Source organism: Astatotilapia calliptera, chromosome 15 (assembly GCF_900246225.1).
Source record: "Astatotilapia calliptera chromosome 15, fAstCal1.2, whole genome shotgun sequence".
NCBI classification, from domain to species: domain Eukaryota; kingdom Metazoa; phylum Chordata; class Actinopteri; order Cichliformes; family Cichlidae; genus Astatotilapia; species Astatotilapia calliptera.
The window spans coordinates 36,082,862-36,109,219 of record NC_039316.1 but is presented as its reverse complement, the minus strand read 5'-3'; the positions used below and the strand labels follow the sequence as shown (position 1 = coordinate 36,109,219).

The window sequence follows — 26,358 nt, the reverse complement described above, 5'->3', positions numbered from 1 at the left end:
GGGCGGTATTATCTGGTGTTATTTTAAAGTAAGCACTGTTACGTTAAATAGTGGGCAGAGCTACGCAGAACACCACCGCCCACTGATGATTGTAGCAGGTCATGCGGCCTCCTCTGTTTTGATCCACGGCTTTGACAGACAGGGTAGAGATGGCGGAAGACTTTAAGTCCGGGTGACTCTTTCAAGCAACTCTGCTACTGCGATACATCTCTATTGTACCTAACAGGACGGGATATTCTCCGAGAAGCTGGCGGCTTTGTACGGCACTCGGTTCCTCCCTGAGGACATGGAGATCAGGGCAGAGGGAGAATCTGAGGAGCGCAGGTGAGTGACAGGTTAGGCAGCGTTGGTATACGGCTAACACCCATGGTTTCATAAACAAGGCAACTAAAGAGTTATGTCACTGGTTACCTGTGATCTTTGTTTAAAAAGATGACCAGCAGTGAACGCATTTAAGCTGAGTCAACTGTAAAAAAATGCGAGCCTAAGTAGGTTTGAACACTAGTGAAGAACTAATACCAGTATTACCCGTTAAGCTAGGCTAGGCTAACCTGACATGCCAAGGTTTGACAGGCTGGAGCTAATGGCTCTATCCCAAAGGTCTCCTGGTTTATTATTTACTGTGTTGTAAAAAAAATATGGCGTTGTTAGACTGCACATTTGGAAGATGACGGAAAGGCTTGTATTCGTTAGCGTTATTAGAGCTGTTAGCTGTCATACAGTGAGATGGTGCTAACAGCTAAACTGACCACATAAAGTACCTGTTGTCTAATAAGATTAAAATATGGGTTATATCAGCAAACTAAGCAGGTGGTTATTTTTATGAAGGTTTACTGAAGATCAGCAGAATTACTGACAGTGCAAGTACTGGAAGACTTTTGGGAAGTTCAAGGATTTCCAAGTGTTTTCCCTAGCAGATTAGAAGGATACATGTTTGCCGATCCTCTTAGTTTGCACAGCCCGGGGTTTCTCGTACATGAACACGCACAGATAAGAGTGGAAGGTAATCCTTAAAACCTCAATCTCTCCGAGTCTAGAGGAATTTTACCCCTGGATGTGGAGGGGCTAATTACATAACTTTACCCCTCTCACAGATGCACCACGCTCCGCAGTATGTGCAGAATGCTCGCTAACCTCCGGCCTCGTCCCGCTTACACTCCTGTGTTACACATATTATGTGATTTGATTAGTTGGCTCTGTGTCTTAACTCGTGATGCTGCTGCTGCTCAGAAATTCTGCTGATGCCTAAGAAAAGACCTTGTGCTCACTGTTGTGCTTCTTCCAGGTTTTATTGACTTTTCTAGCTGGCCGTTCTACTTTCACACACCGTCTCTGCCTGAGATACTGTTTTTGATCTATTAGGAAAATAAATTGTTGTGTTTGTCTTTGGCCATGTCAGCCTAGATCAAAGAACTCTTTAGTCTGGTTTCACAGCCTTACAACACATAATCTTCTCTATTTTGTTGCAGTTGTGTTTTTATATTATCTACTGGATTTATTTAACACCATGGAGCACATGTCCAGTTAAGTTCTCCTATAATCAAGGAGTTCACCCTCAGTTGTTAACGTGAAGGTTTCTTTGTTTAATTTTTTTCATTTGTGTGCTGCTGGTGAAGTCTGACTTGCTGAGCTGAGGGGGAATGAGGAAGTCCTGTGAGCCAGCAATTTATGGCTCTTGGGGAGTGTCTAATATCTAGTATCTGACTTTTTTTTTCTTTCTTCCACTGCTGACTGTATCCTAAAGATAAGGGTTGACTCAGTACTCAGTGGGTACATGTCAATGACTGAATTTGTTTTGCAGTATACTTCATGAAGGTACTTGTAGAATTCAAGTGGGCTCTCACTAGGTTCAAGACCTGCCTTTTATTTACATTTGTACACAAAATATTGATGTTCATGATAGAACGTCATGAACATCAATAATGGGTTCAAACGTACTGACCTTTCCTGATAGGCAGACTCTTGGCTATCGGGAAAAGTCAACATGTTCATGTTGGGATGTAATCACACTGCTCACACATTCAGTAATCCTCAGCATTTCCAATAAGTCATTGAATTTCTGATTGTTTCTGAGAAAAGAATTTTGGTCTAGATGATTAATGGATTAATCAGCTGCATTGCCAACACCAGAACCTCTGTACCTCCTCCCTCTTTGTTAAATGTCTTCTTGCTTCCCTGTTACCTTCCAGAAAGGAGCACTGGAAGCTGCTGTCCAGCCTGAAGACCACAGTGGAGGGCCTCTTGTCCACCAACAACCCTAACGTGTGGTCGCGGTATGGTGGCTTGCAGCGGCTGCACAAGGACATGAACAACATCCTCAGCCATGGACTGAGGAATGAGCAGGTCAGCACACGAAGCCCATATCGATCTCAACAACAAACCTTTTTTTTTGTTTTTGTTTTAACAGAACAAGGATGGCATTTACTAAAATAACACCAGCATATTCGCATGCTTGGGGGAAAATAAAGAATGCTGATTTTGCTAGATACGTCCTGTGTGTTTTGTATCTTATTTCCCGTGCTGTGTCTGTGCCATCTGATTCTGGTATGAAGACAAAAACACTTTGTGTTGCACTGAAGGTGCATTTACCCTGATCAACTGTATCAACACAGCATGCCTGATGAGGTTTTGGTGCATGCATGTATTGAGACTTGGGATGTTTATGTGAGTGATATTGACAGAAGTGCTGTGTTTGTATTGAAAAACCTGTTCTGATCTGACAGATACTCTCCATATCATGGTAATGGGAGTACCTGCTTTGGAAACAACCTGCCCTCATATTAAATTAAAAACAAAAGTGAAACACAAATGTGAACTAAACCGGAAAAAAATAAAACCATAATAAATCTGGCCGGGATGGAAGCGTGTGATTTTTATCAGGTGGTTTACAGTCATGTGGGGGAAAAAAGTTTTCACAGGACTGTGCAGTCTTGTGAAATCTAAATACACCCTTACGTCCGTGAATTAGGAGGATAAGACGCAGGAAAGTGCAAATGTATTTTATTAACAGATCATCAGGAAGGGTGAGGACCTCCTGTAGAAGCAAATGTTTTGGTGGTTTGATCGTCAATTAGCATGTTAAGTGCTAAATGATGGTATAATGGGGGGGAAAAAACAACAGAACAGGTTTGGCTTGTTTGACAGCGTTACCAGGGGAAGACTCTTCTCTCTAAAATGAACATGGCAACAGCGCTTAGGCTTGCAAAACCACATCTGAACAAATCATAAGACTTCTGGAACAATGTCCTTTGGACAGATGAGAGCACTTTGGAGAGTTTTGTCCATAGTGCACAGCCTCATGTCTGGTGAAAATCAAACACAGTATACCAGTGCAAACACCTCATACCAGCTGTCAAGAACTGTAGTTGAGAAGTGATGATTTGGGCTTATTTTGCAGCCACATAAATTGGGACATCTTGCAGTTGTTAAACTCTTCTGCATATCAAAGTATTTTTGAGTCAAATGTGAAGCCGTTGGTCCGACAGTTAAAGCCTGGTCAAAATTATATAATGCAGCATGAAAATAATCCCAAGCACAACAGAATGGCTGAAAACAAAAAGAATCACAGTAGTGCAGCCGCCCAGTCAAAGTCCAGATCTCAGCCTGATTGAAATGCTGTGGTGGAGCCGTGAGAGCTGTGTATAAACAAATGCCCGCAAATGAACTGAAGTGGTGTTGTAGAGAAGCTGCTCCACAGCATTGTGAGAGACTAATAAATTTAACAGAAAATCATAACTTATTGTTACTAAGGGCGATTCTGTAAACTACCAATTCACCAAAACTTTCTTTTTAACTAACTGGATGAATATATATATTTTTTCAGTTGCCCTTCTAAAATTTAAGGAAAATATGATATGAAACACAACTCTCGTTCTTCATAATGACTTGCTGTATTGGTTGAAGCTGATACTTTTGAAACTGGGTCATACACGCCTTTGGCCTTGTGTTGCAGGTGTACTACAAGCAGAGAAACTATTGGCCGTTTGTTTGGTGTGTTCGCTACATCAGCCCACAACTCGCCTCCCACGTTGAACAGGTATGCCCAGCCATGTTAAAGCTGGGATGTAACTTTTTTTTTCTTATTCTTTCCTGACACATAAATATTTCTACTAGACTTTCTGTGCATGATTCAATTTCTTTCTTATTCGAAACTGTGATACAGACTCTTAATACATCCTCTGGCTGAAACAAGCTGCTTTAGCGCTCACCCACTTTAAGCCGGCTTTCTTCTGATTGGCTGGCCTTTACAAACAGAGATTTGGAACAGCAGTTCAAAAATAAAAAAAAATTAAAAAGCATCTTTATTTAATCAAACACTGCAAGTTTTTTGTTTTTATATTGTGATTTACATTTTTTTTCCCCCCTAAATAATGTGGCAAAATACAGTATACACTCTTTTGGCTCTGGTTCTCCTTAACTAAATAATTAATAGTTGCTGTTTAGCAGTGTTTGAGAAAAATATGCTACTGTGATTTAATGCTAAGTGTGGTTTATTTACGCTACATTGGTTGCTAATGCGGTTTTCATTTCTAAATCAGTTTCTTTCTTCGTTTCTCTCGCTTCGTTTCCTACTTCTGAGTCATCTTGTTCAAAGCTTTAAACACTGTCTGGTGGTGTTGTTGTTGTTTTTTTTATTTTTTATTATTAGTTTACTGTAAATGTGAAACCTGTAAAAAGAGCTAATGTTTCAGTTCTCCAATCCTTGTTCACAGCTACCAGGGATGCACACATGCATGTTTATATCTTTTATGTTGTTGCTGTTGCTGTGTGTTTTAGTTTTGAAAGTATAGCAAGTTTCCTGAGAGAGCTGCAAAAGCAAAGAGTAAGCAATTACATAATTTAGGCTCAGAAGAAGCATTTGTTTACTACAAACCAAACACATCTTTAGTGTGAAGGTTGCATTTAAGAAAATGACACTGTTGGATTTGGAGGATTTATCTTTTCTGGAGGAAAAATGATAGTTTACCTTTTTTTTTTTTTTTTTTTTTTTTTTTTTTTAAAACCTGTAATGTGCTCTTGTCCCATCAAGCCTGAAGCGCTAGATTTGCTGGAACTGCCTCCCTTTTGTGGAAAATCCCCATAAAGTGATGTTAGAATGTGTTTGAGAAAAATAACACGGGCCTTATAATAAATTTATTGAAAAATCCCCCCCAAACTCACATGATCTGATGGCCTGGGTAGAGCCACTACACTTGCTTAGATTGCTGACTTTTTGCTTCCTAGTTTGTTGTGGAAAACGGTCTGCCTTTAACCCCAGTCCTGTCTGTCAGGAGGTAATGGAGTTGTATAACAGCAAATGGACTTGGAGTAATCTAGTTATCCTCATTATTCCCCTGGTGTTACAGACCAGCAGGGCTCACTCGGGCATAATGCAATCACCATGTGATGATTGTTGTTCATATCTGAGCCGCCGTCCTCTAGTTTTGTGCTGCTTTTTATCATCTGACATTCCACTTGTTTTTCTCTCTTTTCAAGCCTGGTGTCTATTTCTGTCTCTTCTTCCTAAACCCTCTTCGTAGCTTTAGACCAACTGGTGGGAAACACTTATGGGGAATGTTTGCAGGAAAACTCAAAAGAGGAGCAGTTAGGTTGACTCAGTGTTGGCTTAATGTTTCTTTTAACAATAGAAACTAGTTTGAAATATATAGAAGAAGATCTGGGTAGGTGTTAGAAACAATTAACTGCCAAGGATGAACTCCAAAGCCAAAGCCAGCACCACCTGCTGAATGGTCACAAAAACAAAATCCAGTTAAGGAAATGTTTATGGCCTCATCAGCCGAATTTTTTTTTTTTTTTTTTTTGGTTTACAAGTTTGATCACATAATTAGAGATGGAAATGTGCTTTTACAGACATATAAAAGTTTTAGCCTGTGTCAACACTTTCCCCATCTGCTGTTCTCTGTCCATCCTCAGTTCAGGCACCTGGAGCCGGTGCTAAGCACTGGGATGAAGAGTGCTGGTGAAAGCTACAAGGCTGAGCGTTGGCTGCTTCACAGCTTACAGGTTCACATGCTGTCATCGCAGCTCCGACCTTTGCTCAAGCATCTGGGACACATGCGTAAATACTACAATGGTGAGCCACGTTAATAACAGCCCAGGTTGATATACTTGTATTAGAGATTGCTGTGGTGTATAAGTTGTGTTAACTTTGTTTTCCCCCCTCTCTCGTCTTTCAGATGATGCTTTTCTGCTGAGCGAGCCTCATGTGACCGCCATGTTCCAGTGCCTGGAAGCTGTGGAGCAGAATAATCCCAAACTGCTCGCCCAAGTAGACACTGTTGGGGTGGGTTTTCTGACATCTTTGCACATATCACCTGTTTATTCATGAAAAGGTCACTTGTGCAAATGTTTTTCATCGCTGTTTCACTCAAGTTTGACCAGACTGTAAACACATCATTCAGTTTTTAACCATCACCCATCTTTGATGAGTGGTGTTAAAGTGATTTAATTTTTCAAAGAAAAGAAACTCCTTTTACTTTTATTAAAAATCTTTCTTTCCGCTGCCCAGCTGTCCCCTCTGAAGGGCCCACCTTGCCTGGGACTACTGAAGAGCCAGAGTCTGTGTGTCTTGCCCGGATCTGGTGGGGCTTGGAGAAACGCCGACAAGGCTCCCAGTAGAGAATCTCTAAGCCGCAGACTCACCACCTCCAACTGCTCTCTGCGAGAAGCAGTCGCCACCAGCCAAAACTCTGCAAGCGCTACAGCGGCTGGATCCTCAAACAGCAACAGCACAAGTGAGAAAAGAGGCTGGGTTGTGGATTTATTTTTTCTTATACTTAAAGTGTCTTGATGCATGCTCAATCATCCAGGTAAGTAAATCTCCAAAAGTTGATTCTGTTCATCTGGACGTCGCGTTCTCATTGGGAGAAACGTTTCGTCACTCATCCAAGTGACTTCTTCAGTCTCAGCTGACTGCAGGTTTCAATCTTATAAACAGTACATTTGCATAATGACTGAAACCAGCCCAGTGAAGGAACAATGGGCTGGGAGGTCAGTTCCTTCATCATAATTATGCAAATTCTCATGACCATTGATCAAGAACCGTTGATCAATGGCCATGAGTATCATTCACAGAGAGTTGGGGAATGTCCCCTCTCGGGTGGATTTGTGGCAAGGCGCTATGAATACACTACAGTTTGTATGTGAATAGGCAGGCTGAGTTAACCGTACAGAGGCCTGATTGTTTGTTGGCAAAGCCAATTGGTGAAGAATGTGTTAATGCAGTTGGCGAAGTCAGTGTCCTGAGCTGAATGTGCTCACTGAAATGGACAAGGGTGGTTAAAAAATAGCTTAAGTGGATTTAAAATCTCTGCAGCGTGTCACCATTTTTAGACAGTCGGTTTGTATAAACAAAAACAGACATGCGCGATACTTATATGTATGTAAATACTTACATACTAGAGATGGACCGATCCGATATTACGTATCGGTATCGGTCCGATACTGACCTAAATTACTGGATCGGATATCGGAGAAAAATAAAAAATGTAATCCGATCCATTAAATATCACGAAAGCACCTCGCAAAACTTGCAACACGCCGTAACTCACCTCAGAACGTTAGCAGTCGGAGCAGTATGCATCACGTGATAGAGCAGCTGTGGCATGCCGGACCTGTCGGTGGTCTGGATAGCATGTGGAGCTTCGCTAGCAACCTGGCATTTCATCTCCGACAAAGTTATCCCCGAGAGAAGTAAAGCAAGTGTGTAAGTCCATCTCTGAATGTTTGTAAAGCATTCCCACGTTAAGCTTAACAAGCGACTGCCTCTCGCTCTCCGGCTGCTACTTCAATCGTGAAACTGCTTAAATGATCAGCTGATCGGCTTTTCTGTCGGGAGTCCGTCTCTCTTGTTTGTTTTTGGCCCACTTTGCACCAGAAAGAGGAAACCAGCGGCTGAACAACAGCAGAACGTTTAAGCTTGATAAGCTGTTGTTAGAATTTATTTAATATTACTTTCTACACCAGGATCTTTTTCTACGTAGCTGACGCTGGTAACTGTGCAGGGGCGGATCTAGCAAAGTTTAGCCAGGGGGGCCGATAGGGCATTAACAGGGAAAAGGGGGCACAAAGACATACTTTTCTTTCTTATTCTCATTTAAAATGTCGAGCTTTTAATAAATAATTATCTGACACCCAAAGTTTTAATTTGATGTAAAATGAATAGAAGTCAATTACTGTATATAGTGACTATTAAGTCTAATATATACCCTAGTAAGCTATAGTACTTTTTACTTTGGGAAGGTACCATCTGTGCAGTCTGCAATTTTGTTGAAGAAAGATGTTGAATCTATTTAATATTTCTTGAAAAATAATTGATTTCTATGCATTTTTTTTTTCACACTGCATCAAATTAAGGTTGATTACGTCGATTAAGCATCATGAGGTGGCGCGTGAGGGGTGGTTCCTTATTTTTTATTTATTTATGTTTGTTGTTGCTGGGAGTTGGAACCCTATTAGTTAGGTTGCTTAATATTTACGCTAAGTACTCTTTAAAATACCAGAATAGGGAGGATGGTGTAGGTCTAAGTTTATTAGATTGATCAGTATTGCTGAACTATGAAATATTTTTTTTGTATACAGGTATAACAGAATAGCTTTAGTGTAGTTGTTGTTTTAAACTTGAGTATGAACTTGCAGACTTGCAAAATGCAGCAAGATATTTTAAAAAACAGTTTTGTTGATTAAAAAACACTATATCGGATTCATATCGGTATCGGCAGATATCCAAATTTATGATATCGGTATCGGTATCGGACATAAAAAAGTGGTATCGTGCCATCTCTATTACATACGCAAGCCCTTGTGGGGCAGAAAATTCTGGGAGTAAAATTTGAATATGTGAAAAACCAAAAACCCATAAGCAAAATCTGAGTACAAATCTTAATCTGTCCCATTTGTCTTGCAGACACTACCTCTCAAACCAGCAGCCTGGAATCTGAATGGGTGGTTGTCACCAGTCCGGGGGAGAACGCACGAGGTGCGACACCCCCACCTGGCTCAGCGTCCATCCCTTCAATCTCATTAACGGACACAAACTCCTTCCTTCAGCCCGAGGCTGACGAGTACGGTGGCGGCGGTGACTCTGACGATGGTCCAGAGTATTTGGCCATCGGTAACCTCGGGCAACGCAACGATCGATGCAATTCCCAAAGCTCCACCCACAGCAGCGAGCGGGGGGGGAACACGGACCAATCCCTGCAGCGTTCTACTACACAGGCCCCGCAGAGGCGTTCATCTTTTTCAGAGGGCCAGAAGGGGCCGGGGAGGGGGCTCAAAGGACACACTCGATCATTCTCTGACACGGGGGTCAATCAGAAACTCAGGAATGGTGAGTAGGAGATTTCAAGAGTTTCCGTTTGGAAGGGATTGTTTTATTTATTTAAATTACAGTGTATAGCAATTTTCTGTTTAATTAAGGAGCCTCTCTTTCCTATGAGAAACATTTAAAGATAAACTTGTACTTCAAAATTGATTGTAATACTTCCTAAAGCGGTGAACTTCAGCTTCAGCTGGTAGCCAGTTCACTTCTTGCTTAGTTACTTTGTGTTGCATGTTCATAGATCACAACGTGGCCTGTAGTACTTGTGGTATTTATTTGTAATTGTCTGGCGTGTTTCTCTGGAGCGAGTTTGTAAATTTCTCATGAGTTTAGGTCATTTTCAGAATTAAACTAACCCTAATTTTACTGTAAGTAGCAGAAATGTACCTGACTAATGCAGTTAAGGGTGAGGTTAAGCTGTAGTTCTACCTGCGTAGTATGTGTGTTTTTTCACAGCTCTCTGATATGCGGTTAAGCCGTGTTCTCGCACGCTTCCTGTCTGAGGTTTTAAAGCTTTCAACCAGTTAATATCGGCTCCGTTTGCTCAGACTGTTTCCCCTTTCTTGGCTTGAATTAATCATCTCTTCTTCTGCTCTGTCCTTGTCTTATCTCTCCCTTCTACTGTTTGCACAAAGGAGGGGGCCACAGAAAAATCACCATAATAATAGAGGACCCGGTAGCAGGTTGGCGGTGCAGTTTCACTGTACTCCATCACATGACTTCTCATCTCCCCTCCGCTTTTTAAAAAAAAAAAAAAAAGTTCTTTGTGTGCATGGTGAAGAACTCCATCCCTCTTATTTTCCACTCTTGTCTTCAGCCCATCATTTGTGTTTTGGATTTTTCTTCTTATTTGTTTATTTAAACCAAATCAGATTGGTGTGAAGAAGTCACTTTATCACTTTGCTTTCTTTTGTTCTGGGACTCTATTACAATTCACACCTTGGCTCATGTGACCCTTACGACTCGCATGACAATGAGGTGGCTCAATGACTCTCAAAATTGTCAGTGTTACAGCCCCATTAGAGGTTAAATACCTGGGAGTGTCCCGTCTATTTGAGAACCCAAAAAGCAACATTGCCTTTAACTGAAGTGTGATGGGGGTGACCGGCGACCATAAAGGTTCCCTAAGACTACGTGTCAGTATTGTATTCAAAGAATCATGTAGTCTTGTCTTTTCTTCTGATGTTTTGAAGTTTTAATATAAATTCTGGAGCTCACAGAGAGGAAGATTCCCAATGCAAAACATAACTTTAATGCAGTATTGTTTACATTTGCAAAGCAATGACAATGTAAACAATACTGTAAGTTTGTGGTCTTTAAGTAAAAGTGGGTCACTGAGTGATATAGACTACCTCTGTTTCACTCTGCAGTTAGGCTGGTTGGCACTCAAAGCCACATTTGTTTCAGTGTAGCCATACACTACACAATAGCCTTAGACGTCATTGTCCAACACAAAGCATTTAACCAGCTGCTTTTCCTGCACTCAAGCATGTTTGCATCCATTTCTCTTAAAAGAATACTGTAATGAGGTGAAGGATGTATTAACACACATCCTTTTTTTTGTGTGTGTGTCTCTCAGAATCAGCAGGCGAGGACTGCTGCATGAAAGACTACAGCCCGTTCTCACCTCAGCACAGTGATACCAGCACATCCAGTTCTCTTTACATGGAGTCTTGTGAGTTTTCTGTGTGAATACTGACACGCATATGTCAGCTGACGTCTTGATGAGTTTTGTTTATTCAAAATGCAATTAGGTCATTAAATAGAGATCGACAGACCACGCGACTTTCGCGTATTGCATTGTAGGTACGAATGGCAGCAAAATCAAAACACTGCATCAGGCGCTAGCATTTCCAGCACCGGTAATCGTTCATTCTGCGGTTTTAATCCCTGCTTGCATTTTATTTGCCCCCAAAACAGTTGCGTACAAAACGAAGGCGAACACAGCAGGTCCGTACAAAGACAGACTTGATGAAAAGGCAAAAAAAAAAAGTACGAGGAAAAAATCAAAGGAGTGAAAGGGTCAGACCATACAAGCATACAGAGTGCGCTAAAGACGTTGGCGTGCTGCCCAACTTTCATCACACTCATATTTAGAATTATATGGTCCTAAGTGTGAGTGCATACACTCACGAAATGTTTAGTAACTTCAGATCCCTGCAACAAGCCCAGGTCCAGTTTATTTTGGTGTGTCTATTTTCTGATTTGGACTATTTCATTTTACAGCTGTCGTTAAAATTTTTCCATTTTCTCCTGTGCAGGCCAACGCAATTTATTTGTCTTTTCAGGTTGTAGTTTTACACAACATTTTCAGATCCAATAGAAATAAAATAAGTTTTTCATAATTCATTCAATTTATTGTCTTTATTTATAACTGGCATTATTGTTTCATTCTATTATAGATTCTTACAAGAAAGAGGCAAATCCATTATGCTTTATTAGCTGCTTCGGTGAAAAACAAATCAACAATGCAAAAAAACAAAACAAAAGAACCACAAAACATTTCAAAACAACATACTGGAAAACAGTTATTCATCACTTGATTGCTTCAATACAACCCTTGGGCACATATATGTCGGACTTTTCGTGGCTGTTTTGATCTCGCTCTCCCTCTTAACCGATCAAATCTCGCTGTGGTAGCAGCTTTAAACTCAGTATGACCCAGGTCGATAGAGGGTGCCCAGTCTGGACCGCAGCATTTTGTAGGCTGGTTTTCCTGCAAAACACAACAAACATTAGCAGGCAAAGCCACAGTGAACAAAGCAGCAAAGCGCAACGAATTCAGTTCAAATCCATATAAGACTTATTTGTAACCCACATCAACAATTATGTTATGATAAATTACGTGTTAACTACAACAAAAGATTTACCTTTGTGGAAATGCTTGGAGCAGACTAACATGTGAGCTGGAACGTTAGATTTGGTCTTGGAATAGCTGTAATCCAGGCCATCCGTCGCCTCTTCGTGACTTCGGAAACATGACTTGAACAATTTTTCTTCCGCGAAGGAATCCGATAAAAAACGATCTCTTTACCCGTCGGCTTCCCGTGACTGTCATGTGACCGCCTATGGCAGTTAATAATACAACAGCTTCTTGCCATTCTTTGTGTCTCAGTTTATCTCTGTGTGACTGTTGTCTTGTAATAGCTCGCGCGTGCTGCCTCTTGTACCTACAATCCTTTGCGGTTTTACCCCGGAAATGACGTCACATTTTCGATCTCTATTGTCCAATATTATGTAAAATGGATAAAAGTAAATCTGTCTTGACCAACACCCAATTAAAGTGTTTCTTCTGGCAGCCAAAAATCAGAACCTTTTGATTTGTAGGCAACATTATGGCACTAAAATTCCAGTGCAGTGTGTAAATGTCTGTTTTTATGGCTTTGTGTTTCTGTGTATGCTTTGTTTACTTCAGATGGGTCCCAGTCCAGCAGTACCTCAGAGGGGATGTTCAGGAGGCCGTCAGAGGGGCAGAGCCTCATCAGCTACCTGTCAGAGCAGGACTTTGGCAGCTGTGCAGACCTTGAGAAGGTCAGGGCTTAATTCATTGCAAATGTAAATTGAATCTCAGTGCAAACATAATTGAAATGGAGAAAAATGTAGAAATTATGGGTGAAGATATGATGATAGTTACAACCAAATTTCCCCTTGTGGGACAATTAAATTATTATTCTATTCTATTATATTCTCCTTTTTAATTACCTCTGTGTGCTGCAGGAAAATGCCCATTTCAGCATCTCCGAGTCGCTTATTGCTGCCATCGAGCTGATGAAGTACAACATGCGGCGCCAAGAGGAGGGCGAGGAGGAAGGAGACAGTGACAACGAGATTCAGCAGCTGAAGCAGAAGATTCGCCTGCGAAGGCAGCAGATCAGACGCAGCCGTCTGCCGCCATCAGCAAACTCCCAACACGGTGTGCAAACATCAGTTACATGAAATCCTTTTGTCATCTGTACACAGACACAGTACTTCCTTCATGTGATTCTAGGTCTCTCAGTAGAGAGAGAGCTTTTTAGTTGTCAATCTTCAAAAACAATGTGTCTGTTTAATTAAAGTAGCTTTCACTGATGCACAGATCTTTAAAACAAGTATCAGCTTTTAATAGATCCTCACATTTAAATCAGACAGTAAGAACCTGCTTTTTTCACTTGAGGAACATTTCTAAACTTAGATCCATCGTGTCAACAAGTGAACTTGAGATGATCATACATGCTCTTGTCTCTACTAGACTTGACTTACTTGTCCAAACAAGAAAGGGCTAGCTCGTCTACAGGTTGTTCAAAACTCTGCAGCGAGGCTACTGACCAGCTCGAACAAGGGAGCTCATATGACCCCTGTTTTAAAGAGCATTACAGGGACCCCCCCCCCCCCCCCCCCCCATATTGCTGATTAGATTCATACACATACTTCCACTCGTAACCTGAGGTCATCAAACCAAAACCTTTTAGTGGTCTCCCACACTCGTTTTAAAACCCGAGGGGACCGATCTTTCCAAGCTGTTGCACCCAGACTAGAATGCACTTCCCCTATTTCTACGGTGTTTGGACTCAGTGGAGACCTTCAAAAAGCAGCTAAAGACATTTTTATTTCAAAAAGCTTTTAATTAGACCAGGGTTTTTATGATGTATTTATGACTGTATTGTGTTTTTGTAAAGCACTTTGTGACACATGTCTGTGAAAGGTGCTATATAAATAAACTTTACTTACTTACTTACACATACAGATGGACCACAGAAATACTGGAGAAACCATTTATGATTTTTTTTAAAAAAATTTTTATTGCACGTGTTGTTTATTTCTGTGTCCTTTCTTCTGTGCAGCTTTTCACTCCACTGACAGTGGAGGCTCCAGGAGGAGCTCTCAGGACTCCTACCAGGGCCTGTCTGACTCGGGCTCAGCGGAGGAGGTGGAGGAGTGTGAACTGCGAGGTAGAGTGAGGGAACACTGGGGTGGGGTGGGGGGCTAAATAATCAAATATATATATTTTGGAATAATTATTAGTTTTATTCCTAGATTTTATAATTCATCATTGATTCGATTAATTCACTTTCTGGTCATAATTCATAACCTCTTCATCAGCCTGTCTGCTCACCAAGCATGTCACATTTCACCGAAGACCCTAAATATGAATGTCTGAGTGCAGAGTTCACATAATACTAGCTATTTCTGCTGTTGCCATTTATATATAGCTGTTAAAGTCATGTGATCACACACGCTAAGTATTTGTATAGTCATACTCATTTTGAAAGGCGTAGCTATTCTAGGAGGTCTGTCATATTTCTCATGCTACAAACAACCGTAGTCTATGAATTGCTTTGATTCTGCTAATAAGGGTTGTGGTTTTTCTCGTGTCTTGGTGGGTTTTATGTATGAATGTATATACATGTATTTAACTGTACTTGGAAATGAACATCTTTGGGATTTCTGCTAACAGTAGGGCTGTCCTGTAACATTTAACTAAATGTTAACAGAGGATAATTGGTTTGGTTGGTTGTTAGGGGGAAAAAGAAACTTTGACCCAAAAGTTCTCAGGAAGTTACAATCATGGACAGATGCTGTGAAGCTGATATTTAGTCATTCATCTGTCGACCTGATATCATTTACAACTCGTCTTTACTTCAGTCCTTTAGCACTGGTGCTTGTTACAGACTCTCTTTACTGGTTGTTGCAATACATTCAGATGTATTCCTGCTTTTGCAATAATGAAGCAGCAGTTTTATTTGTTGTTGTTTTTTATTGTGTGGTGTTACTGGTAACATTCTTACCTAGAACTAAAATATTTTACTGTTTCCTCAGTATATGAACTCAACAGCCATTTAATTCAATATACCTGTTAAAGTACTTATTAATTAAAACATTAAGCTGGTTGTAATACTGTGTTCAAGTTCAAACCAAGCATCAGAAGGGAAGAAAGGTGTTTAGGAGAAACTGCTAACTTGTTATCTTTACACATAACCATGTGTGGGGTTTACTGAAACTGGTCTAAAAAGGAGAAAATATCCAGTGCGTGGCTATTCTCCAGGTTAAGAAGCCTTGTTGATATGAGAGGTCAGAGGAGAAGATTGGAGTAAAATCATTTCATGTGTTTTCACCCTTGTACCTGCATGACTTCCACATATACATGCTCCTCTGGATGCGGCAGCGCAGGGTGGCACTGACACACTCTGTGGAGTGTAAAAATGTATGCATGTGGTGACAGTTTGTGTCTCTCAGATGGCTGTGAGGGTCAGTCCCTGTTGGCGATGTCTCAGAACGGCCTCTCCCTGTCACTCGCCTCCCTCTTCTCAGGTATCTGCGGGCTGGAGTGGTGGGCGTGGCTCCACAGCTACTTACAGGCAGTTTACTGTGGCTGTGCTCCTCTGAGAGGAAGCTGGTGGTTCTACTCCAAACTGAAAAACCTTCTTTCATTAATCGCTCTAACTGTGCTGGATGTGGGTCCTGCATAATTGCCGTGCTAGTTAGTGTTTTGGTTTCATAGTAATACTTTTTAAAAAAACAAAAAAAAAAAAAAAAAAACAACTTCCATTTCACCCAGCTCTCACCACTAATTTTTATACTATTGTGCATATAAGGTTTTGCAATATCTTATCTTTACCTGCTTTTATAGTTTTTAAGTATTTAATTGAGAGCTATGCAAGCTGTGCACCAAAGGCATTAAAAATTGATGATACATTTCTGGGTTTAATTTACAACCGAATTACAAAAAAGTTGGAATCTGTGTAAAATGTATATTAAAGAGAACGTACAGATTTGTCTTATTTACAAAAGAACATTTTAAGCTCATTTAAAATTTTACTGGAGCATAGCATCCCTTCATTATTTCACAATAGCTGCTCTCCAGTCCTCAGTTGTCTTTGTTGTACTTTTTATTTAGTTTTTCGTTTGTTTCATTGTGCTCCAAGATCTGGACTGCAGACAGGCCAGTTCAGAACATGGAGTCTGCAACATTCAAGGTGTTCTCTGACAAACATGTCATCCTGATAGGAGCATGTGCTGCTCTAAAACCTGTATATACCTTTCAGGTCTGATGGCTGATGTACAAGCTGCTAATTCCATAGGCAATAATGTACTCGCATACCATTGTTTGAAGTGAGTGCTGATAACACGCTGGATGGTCTCCATCTTGTGTTTGTTCATGTGGACAAAATAGGTTAGAAACACTTAGGCTTCAGCCTTTTGTTTCTTGTGTCCAAACTTTTTTTGAGATGTTGCTGCCATCAAATCAAAACAAGTTAATATTTATGTGTATAATATGTCTCAGTTTAAGCACTTGGTGTGTTTTGTTCTATTAAGAATAAAATGTGAGTTTATGAAATTGGCATTGCAAATGATAGCGTGCTGAATAACCACTCTTAGCAGTGGCAACATGTAGTTTCCTTCCATAACTAAAAACCAAACACAGTTAAGATGCTATCGGCTCAGTCTCATACTCACTCAGTTATTTTATTTCCCTTGTGTCCAGTATCTAATCTCTTTACAAGAACTTGTCAGTTTGGAGATGAGCCACCTGCCTCCTCACCTCAGTGAAACTGTGCTCTTGCCTTTTTGTGTTAGTGCTTGTTGCTCAATGCTCCGGGGTTTTGGTGGTGCAGGAAGACGAATGTGCCTGTACCTGTCGGGGTTTAAAGAGGCTCTCGGGAGGAGACGAGGGAGTTAACCAGTTGCATCATGTGGCTGTTGTACATTTGAGGTTATCACGTATTCATCCATCCATCCATTCATTCATCCCAGTCATTATTCATTACTTCCAACATGTGTCCAATGACCATCTGGTGTTGTCACACATGCGTCCTTCCACCACGTGTTCATATTTAAAGAAGTTAGCTCAGTAACCAGAATGGTGCTAGGATTATTCCTGATAAGGTACACTTCAGGAGGAATAACAAAGAAGCGGTTATCTCTTAGGGGGATTTCATTTAGACATCACAGCTTTAATTTTCTCGTAGCATTTTCCTGAAAATGCACCGTTTAAAGGGAAGGCAAAGAAATTGGCTAACACCACTGACTACAATATCCCAACAAATCTAACAGCTTTCTAACTGTGCTGTAATTGCAACTCACTCCTCTGAACACAGACTGATCAAAAAGATCAATTGTCAGAGCTTCTATGCACACATGATTTACGTTGTGCCACTAATTGAAAATTGCACATTCACACGATGATTTTTAATCATCTCGAGCAATCAGAACAAATGCAACCGTTCAGACCTTTGTATCTGTAGGTCTTGAGTTTGCTTAGTAGAAGCTATTCATAACACACATAATCAAAAGATTTTTAAAATCCATCTTATCTGTTCTGCACCAACTTTAATTGCCTGCAATCCTGAAATTTTGGCTGTAACCTGCACTCATATGAGCAAACAGGAATGTTGATCCTGAAAGAAACTGGTAAATCCATGCAGGCGGTCTCCTGTTCTGCCAAACCTGTGCTGCTTTTGTCTTTGCTCGCTAGTTTCTTTTCTTTCTTTTTTTTAAGAACACGTTTTAGTGATGATATTGAGACTGTTTAGCTTTCACTGCATGTTTTCTGCTTAAGTGAATTTAAAATTAGCTTGAATTAGAAGAGAAGAGATGGTGTGGGTTTTTTTTTTTTTTTTTTTGTCAAATTTATCTTTCTCGATTTGTTTCACTTTTTAATCTTCAACCTCTTTGATTAATTTTTTTATTACTATTTGTTTTTAACTCTGCTTTGCTGTAGCAAATAGTGGCAACAAACCAAAGAAACACCATCCACTCGCCAGTTGCTTGCAAGCCTTTGGAAGCCCTCTCTTAAAAATGAGTCCTGTTACTGTTTGTTTTCACTCGGCCAAATCTCCTTTAACGTTTTGCTGTGTCTTCTAGATGCAGACATAAAGCACAGTGTAAGCTCCAGCGGCAGATCTTTTCTCAGCTCAGATTCATTGTAAGTAAATTTTTCTCATTTCTCTTTACATCATAATTTTGTCAGTTTTACTTTAAAAACTGGCTCAGTACCTCACTAAGGAACAGCCCTCTGGCTCGACAAATCATGAAAGCTCCACTACCACATCGTCGTTCTAGACAGACCAATCACTGCAAGGACAGAGGGTCTCCTGACCCCCTTTATAATAGCCACTGGCCCAACCACAGGCATTTTCAAATAGCCCTTTTCCTCTAGTACTTACTGGGGGCAGCTCAGCTCGACTCGACTCGGTTTTTCAGGTTTTCTGTTAGGTGGCAGTACCTGATACCAGGTACCTTTTTTATTACCTACTGAGCCAGGGTTCCAAACAATCTAAAGCAATTGGAAAATTTGACATCAACAGACTGCATGCCACCAATTTGACACTCGGTGGCGTCACTTGATGAGTCATGAGCGTCTCCACAGAAACCTGGCAACGAGGGAAATGACTACCCACAAAACTCTATGGTTCCCGTGGCTGACAAAGTGCCGTACACTGAGTAGCAGGTATAACGTCACCTCAATGTCCTCCATTGTTGTGGTGTTCATGTCGCATGCAAATGACGTCACTGGACTTTCAGCTGGATTGCTGTATCAAGCTCGTGTACATTGGATGGTACTCAGGTCACTTTTTCATTACAACTAAGTCAAGTTGAGCCAAGTAGGTGCTAGGTGAAATAGGCCAAAAGTATTTCCTCTACGTGCCCATGCCCCATTGCTCTTACTGTTATTGTCATACTAATAACTTACTGATAATACACAAGGACCTATTTGGAGTTGAAGACCAGAGTTGAAGTCACTTAAACAAAACAAAACAAAGCGTGCTTTAGGTTTCCTACACTCCATTGACTTCATTTAGTTAGTTTAATCAATCAGTTGAATTCCAAATTTGAACATTAAAATGAATCAAGTTGTGGATTTTACTGTCCCTTTTTTAAAAATGTCTTGCTTTCCTGTGTGTAGCACCCCCTCCTTCCTCCAGTCTAACTCAGCTGAGTCAGTAGCCATGGGTTTACTCAGGCAGTTTGAGGGCATGCAGCTTCCTGCAGCTTCTGAGCTCGACTGGCTGGTCCCAGAACAGGATGCCCCTCAGAAGGTACATATCCCTGCCGCTTGCAGTTTTCCAAACATGGCACTGAACATTGTACTCAACTGATCATGCTGTCTCCCAGTTGTTGCCTATCCCAGACTCTCTGCCGATCTCTCCTGATGACGGCGAGCACGCAGACATCTACAAGTTAAGGATTCGGGTCAGAGGTAACCTCGAGTGGGCGCCGCCGCGACCACAGATCATCTTCAACATTCATCCTGCACCCAAGTGAGTCCACATCATATGCGTCTTCATCTTTGTGAAAATAAATTAAAAAATAAATAAATAAATAAATGTATGTATGAAAAATAAATAAAAGCATACTACAGGGATTAAAGTGGATACAGTAGGTGGAGAAGAGGAGTCTAAATTAGGGTTCTGTTAGCACCAATGAACTTAATTTATATTTTTCAGGAATAATAGTGATGACTGTGGGCTCTTTCACAGAAAATTTAAAGATATGCTTATATTTATTAATCATTTCAGACATGCAGTAATCAAGTAAGAGACACAACTGTTTGCAGTTTGCATTTTTTTTTTACTTATTGTTGTCTTTCAGGAGGAAGATAATTGTGGCTAAACAGAACTACCGCTGTGCTGGCTGTGGCACCCGCATTGACCCAGGTATAACCAGCAACAACATAAAAGCTAAAGGAACTGTTCTGCGTGCACATCCTTACCTTACCTCCCTGTGTTTTTGTTGCCTGTCCCTGCCTCAGACTACATTAAGCGGCTACGTTACTGTGAATACATCGGCCGGTACTTCTGCCAGTGCTGTCATGAAAACTCTCAGGCTGTGGTTCCCGGCCGGGTGCTGAGGAAGTGGGACTTCAGCAAATACTATGTCAGCAACTTTGCCCGGGACCTGCTGAGCAAGATTTCTGGAGATCCGCTTTTCAACCTCAACGATATCAACAGCGAGCTGTACAAGAAAAACAAATCTCTGGAGACTGTTCGAGTGAGTTCAGAGGCAGCAGTGACATTATCATGTTCAGACTAACATCACCAACATGCAATATCATTAAGAAAGAGTGTTGGAAAATAATTCACACTCTGTCTTTATCTTATATCCTGTATTTGAATTTATTTTTGCAAGTGCTTCAATGAATTACTGCACATACTTCTGATTTTCCTGGAAAATATAAAGAGATGATGGTTGACTTGAGACTTTTGCATCATACAGTAACACAGCCTTACAAGTCATGTTTATTTTTCTCATGCACAGTGAAGTAAACATAATTTTCTAATGTGGTATTCAGGTTTTGAGGATGCAGCTTTTTCACATGAAAAATCTCTTCAAGACGTGTCGCCTCGCTAAAGAGTAAGAGATCTCTGCTTTCTCGTAGTCCACGATCATTTCACAAAGCTTGGTAACAAACTTAATTCGAGGTTGTGTGTGTCTCTCTCCTCAGCTTGTTGGACAAGTTCGACAGCCTGCCGGGTCACCTGACAGAGGACTTTCACCTCTTCTCCCTCAACGACCTCACTGCTGTGCGCAACGGGGAACTGGGTTCCCGAATGAAAGAGCTGCTGAAACTTGGTACCATGCACGTAGCCGGCTGTGTGGTAAGATGAGAGTCAGGTTCCTCTATAGATTAAAATGGGCTTTTGGACAATAACATCAACAAATACAATGCTTTTTGTTTTTTTTCGTGTTAATCTAAAATTTCCTTATTTCCTTTCCCCTCATCTTATCCTCAGCTGTGCCAAGCAAAAGGCTTTATTTGCGAGTTCTGCGGGAACGACAAAGACATCATCTTCCCTTTCCACCTGAGCAAGTGCCAGCGTTGCGAAGGTGAGCCCTCTCTGCTGGTGGCAGGCCTGGGTGGTGCAAGGCCCTCCTCCCGCCTCTTCGTTCAGTTTACCTGGCCAGATTGGAAGATCCCCAAGCCTCGTAGCCTGGCAAAGGCCCTCGCGATGGGCATGAAAGAGGGGGTGGGTGGGGAGGAGGATTTAGGGATGGGAGTAGATGAGGTGAGGAGTGGAGAGCAAAAGGAGCAGGAGGAAGTGCGACAAGCATCAAGAGACACAGCACAAGTGAGACATGAGAAAGGGGGACTATTTCAAGGTTTTACTGCTGGAAAACTGGTTAAAGCTTTTTCCCGAAATAAGCTTAATGAGGAGGAGCAGGTAATGACAAGAGGGGGGGATTTGGGGAGGAAGGAACAGATGGCGCATGATGACAACGGAAGCGTTGGTCAGCACGGTGGGGTGGAGAGCAGTGAGGGGGAACAGAGCAAGGAAAAGGAGGACAGACATACAAGAAAGGAAAAAATGAACTTCTTGAAGGTTTTTCAGATGGACAGATTAAAGAAAAGCATCTTAAAAGCAGACAAAAGGGACAGCGACAGAGAAATAGGCAGCAGCGTGGAAAGTTTAAATGAAATTGGAAAAGAGGGGAAGGGAGGTGGCAAGGCATCAGTGCTAGGAAGTCGAGTCAAAGGTTCTTCAAAAACAGATGTGGAGGATGAGCGGAAACCAGAAGTGAAAGAGGAAGACAGAAATGAAGAGTTTAAAAAAAGATCCTCAGAGGAAGCACGGGGAACGGCAGACGAAAAGAAAGATGGGGCCCAAGCTGGGAGAACGGGGAAAACTGAATCTGTGGCTGACAAACATCCCGTTATGAGGCTAGAATCTCATCAGCTGACAACTGTTGTCTCCAGAGGGAGAAGCAAGGAGAAGGAGGAGAGTAGTGGAAGTGGGGAAAGTGATGGAGGAAGAGGAAGAAACCCTGGGGAGGAAGGCCAAGAAGAATCAGGAATTGTGACGCGGAGTAACTGGAGAAATCATAAAACTCGCAAAGGCAGGAAAATAACCAGAGGCAGGAAGATGAGGGAAGGCATGGAGGAAAAATAAGACAAGAGGGGAGAACACAAAGAGACGCGACATAGATCATGATGCAGGGGGAGGTGGAGGACACGAGTAAGGAGGGCTGTGTCCTGGGATCACAAAGGATTAGGAAACCTGAGTAAACCTGGAATCAGCTCACAGCAAACAGTTTAATTTCATACATTTGCTGGATTAAAACTAGCTCCTGTTTGTCCAGAACAAGCGATGGATTTCTGGTTGCAGTTAACCAAAGGCCTCACGGTTATTTATCCTTTGAATAAGACTATTGAGCAGTTATTGTACAGTGATTTAATTTTGTCTACCCTTGAGGTACATGTTTTTTTACAGTGTTCAGTCTTGATATTTAAAATGTTACTACCCCAAACGCACATTTTTGGCAGTTAACACTTGTGTAGCTGTGCATTAATGTTTACCAAAACCAGAAAGTCTTACAGAAACCAAGTTGGACAATCCTTATTGCCAAGAGTATGATGATGATGATTATATTGATACCACTCTTATATTTGCCTGTTAAAGGTAAAACAACGGCCTATAAACGTCTCTAAACTTTGCAGATGCACGAGTTGGGCCTCACGTGTTTACATCCAGTGTTAAATATGTAGTTTTAACTTTACTTTGCAGACATAAGAGTGGTGTTCTCTAACTGCACAGGACATGCTGAACTGTCCCTTTAGGTGTTGTAATATGTCTTGTGTGTTAAATTATTATTAGATGTTGTAGTCGTACCTTCATATTTCAGCCATCTTTTTCCCTTTACAGTTGGTTTTTGTCACTGAGGTCTGGTGTGTTTCTGTAGTTACGGTGCTGGTGGAGGGGCGATGTTTTTGGGCGGGGTTTTTTTGCGGTGGATCTCTTTCGGCTGAGGTTGTGGAGGTGCTGGCGCTCTACGTTCCCATCTTTCTCTCTGAGCTCTGAGCTGCTTCCGTGTTGTTGGTGTGTGTCACAGTGAAAGAGACGCTGCTCCTTGTAGTTGCTGCTTTTATTCTTCTTAAGAGCTTTTCTGGGAACGGGTGGCAACTATACTACAGTGGTGCGTCGCTCTGAAACGTTTACATCTCTGCATGCTTCGTTTCGGTGGGTGTTTGTGTTTGTCTGAGTCGTTTTCTCGCACGTGTTCCACCTGAGCTGGTGATTTCATTCCCTTTGTTCGTGTGTGATGTCGGCTGAAGAAGAGTCAAGTAAATCTGGACTCTGCTGTTGTTGTTGCTACGCTGCCTCGCCTGTCTGTGTTTTTAAACCATTTTCTTTTAGTATTTAGGCTTTTGTCGAAGGAACTACTTTAACGTGCGGAGGTGACGACATGGATGTGAATGTGTAATTTATGCTTTTTAGTAGCTTCTGCTTCTGATTGCTATTATTTAAGCTGGTTTTTATTTTATGTCCTCGTAAAATAAACATTGTTTTTGAATTTGAGTTGCCTGTTTTTTCATGAGTCCATCATCAACAGAAAAAAAAGAGATCCCCGTTAGAGCATCGTATGGGAATGAGGCTGAGTAATGAAACGGGACATGTCTGGACAAGTTTCCTTGTGCTGAGCTTATCCCGGGATATGACTTGCCTGACATACCTGCTCCTTGTGGCTTTCTGCCTTTTTCTTCTGCGGCTTTTATACCTTCCCCGCTCCACCCATCGTCCCTCAGCTCTAATTGTGATTGGCTGCTGTTTGTGCAGTCCAAACATGAAACTAGTTAAACTGGTTTACACTGCGCAGGTGTTGCTTTCTTGTTAAGATGACACACAAGCTCAGTTAAACTGGCTTTCTTTTTAAAAAAATGTTTTCTCTCCGCTTTTTTCAGACTGCCACGCGTGTTACCACCGCACCTGCTTCCGCACAGGTAAAGACTGTCCTCGCTGCCAGCGGCTGGCAGACCGGAGAGAGAGGATGGCACGCAAAAACATGGAGGAGCAAGAAGATGAGGGAGGCGGGCCTTAAAGCTGGCAACAGGGGAACCTCAGAGAAAGAGGAGGAGGAGAAGCACAACACGACGATGATTGTAGTGGCTGACCATCTCCCGTTCTGTTCCAGCCTTTGTAACCCGGCGAGACGGCCTTTGCAAACAGCTGATTGCCTCACATGCAGGTTTTACTACATCAGGGCAGCCGCATCACTCAGAAAGAGCACCAAGGCTGGTGTTGATTTTTTTCCTATGAATCTCTTTTAGACATGCACTTTACTCTAAGAATGCGTCCTGCTAGAATGGTAGTGATTTTTAGAAATCAGCTCCCTGATTTGGCAATTGGATTAGATTTGTCTGTCCTTTGCTGATGACTTTATTTAAATTTCCTTGTAAATATGAACTGAATATTCTTGCCAGCATCTCCGTATGGTAGTGCTTCTGTTGCTCCAAAGGGAGTTTTACAACAGGGCACCTTTCTTGCTTCAGCTGTGCTGAATCATTCCTGAATTAATAAAATCGCTCCGTGTGTGTGAATGAGAAAACGTGCTGCCTTACACAGATGTTTGATGCTCTTATGTTGTAGTTTCATGTGTGAAAACAGCCAAAGATTCTCGACCTGTCAGAAAGTCCCCATTTTTCACTTTTAAATCTTTAAATTGGGATTTCAAAACGTTAGATTTGAAGAGCTGATCAGTTTCCCAGTTAAGACGGTGTATTTAAATAACCCAGGAGTGCTCTCTTCCTCGCTCCTTACTGTCCTGTTTTTAGCTATTTTACACACATTTGTGTGGCTCTTGGACAAAGCTGCATTCAAAAACACTGGACATTAGAGGAGGTGTTTCAAATCAGCATTGAGTTTTTTTTTTTGTTTTGTTTTTTTTAAAGAATTGTGCTGCTGCTTTGTGTGCATTTGGTTACTGGAGAGAGGTGTGTTGTGAGTGTGGGTGCTTGTGTTTATTTGCGCACACGTCTACCTGCTGTGCGTGTAGCCCAACTGGCACACGGCTGCTCGTTGTAGGTTTTGGAATATTGGAGAAGGTTTGGTTAATTGCACTGATCCCATGTTTTTGTTGGAGGGGCCGATGGTGGGACATCACTCTTTGAGTTTTTAGATGTGTCAGGAACATGAACCCTGATCTTGAACGGTCTTAAAAGTTCCTGCCGGTTGAGTTTCTCAACATTGTGAAGATCCACAAGGTAGAAGAGACCATTATCACTTCTTGGGCTAAATTTAGTTTTTTCTTCCAGCAGTTTGAAAGTGTAAACACGACGGTTCACTGTTTGAACACGGAGTTGTGTGCGAAAGCAATTTTTCCAATGGGACTGCTAGCTTGGAGTCTCCTTTAACTGTTTAAACTGACCGTAAGGTTCTGACCACGTATGAGCGTGCTGTTATCACCTGTAGCAGATGATTAATTTCAGTAGTTGAACCAAAAAATATCTTTACAACTCTGATCGTTTTATTTTGATGACTTTTTTTGCAAACCCAGTATTGCACAGAGGAATAGAAATGTCTGATTATTGGCTCTGTTGTGAGCTGAATTGATCACATTTGTAGTCCTGAAGTCCTTTGATAGACTGGATAAAACTCCAGTGTATGTATCCCATCTGTAGATTTGAGTTGTTGAGGTTTTGGGCACATAAGGATAAAATATCTTTATTTAAAACTGCCAGAGACTGATTTTTGAATTTTGAGATGCTTTTTAGAAGAAACACTGAACAAAGTGACTGCTGAGCTCTACTGACAAACCTCCATTTAGATGATTATTACTATTGGTTTTGTTGCCTTTAACATGGACGAGCGAAGGAGCCTTACAGTGCACTACAGATCCAAATGTATGCTATTAAAAAAGTTAATTATTATGATTAATATTGTGTGTTCATTTGCTTTGGTTCTGTAATCATGTTAATAATAAATGACTGGCTAGACTGTTAATAAGTGTCATTCTTCACTTGAACTTTTCTTGGTAAATAAAACTGAAGTCTTGGAAGTTCATCTGCTATGTATGTTCATAATTAGTATTTAATACATCAGAGTCACAGCTGCCAAGACCCAGAGGTGGAGGTTTTTCTTTGCCTGTTTTGTTTTTGTGTGATTGCAAAACAATAGGCTGGCGCCCCCTGGTGGGCCATGAAGGTACTTCAGATCGACTATAGGAGATCATTAACAATAACCCATTTTGAACATTTCCTTCATACATGTAATTTGTATGCAGTTTAAATAAAAGAGAATGTATAATTTTTAATGTTGCACTTCTGAACCTTTAATAAGCCATAATCC

At 41.3% G+C, this 26,358-nt stretch overlaps 1 protein-coding gene across 3 annotated transcripts; it reads left to right on the top strand.

Annotated features, from left to right (window-relative positions):
• Positions 1-26,323, top strand: rubcn (rubicon autophagy regulator). 3 transcript variants are annotated; one of them, XM_026194764.1, is made up of 22 exons: positions 1-324; positions 2,190-2,343; positions 3,953-4,036; positions 5,914-6,073; positions 6,177-6,283; positions 6,509-6,734; positions 8,906-9,328; positions 9,955-10,002; positions 10,899-10,994; positions 12,735-12,850; positions 13,037-13,232; positions 14,140-14,247; positions 15,533-15,607; positions 18,161-18,221; positions 19,203-19,335; positions 19,412-19,557; positions 19,889-19,953; positions 20,049-20,287; positions 20,589-20,650; positions 20,742-20,895; positions 21,031-21,124; positions 23,976-26,323. In XM_026194764.1, exons 1-22 carry the CDS (start codon positions 287-289, stop codon positions 24,110-24,112), a joined length of 2,922 nt encoding a protein of 973 aa, XP_026050549.1. In that variant the 5' UTR covers positions 1-286; the 3' UTR covers positions 24,113-26,323. The 3 variants fall into 3 exon arrangements, with proteins under 3 accessions (XP_026050549.1, XP_026050551.1, XP_026050550.1); XM_026194766.1 differs by lacking the exon at positions 15,533-15,607 and having other exon boundaries at positions 6-324; XM_026194765.1 differs by lacking the exon at positions 9,955-10,002 and having other exon boundaries at positions 7-324.
• The last annotated feature ends 35 nt before the right edge of the window (positions 26,324-26,358 follow it).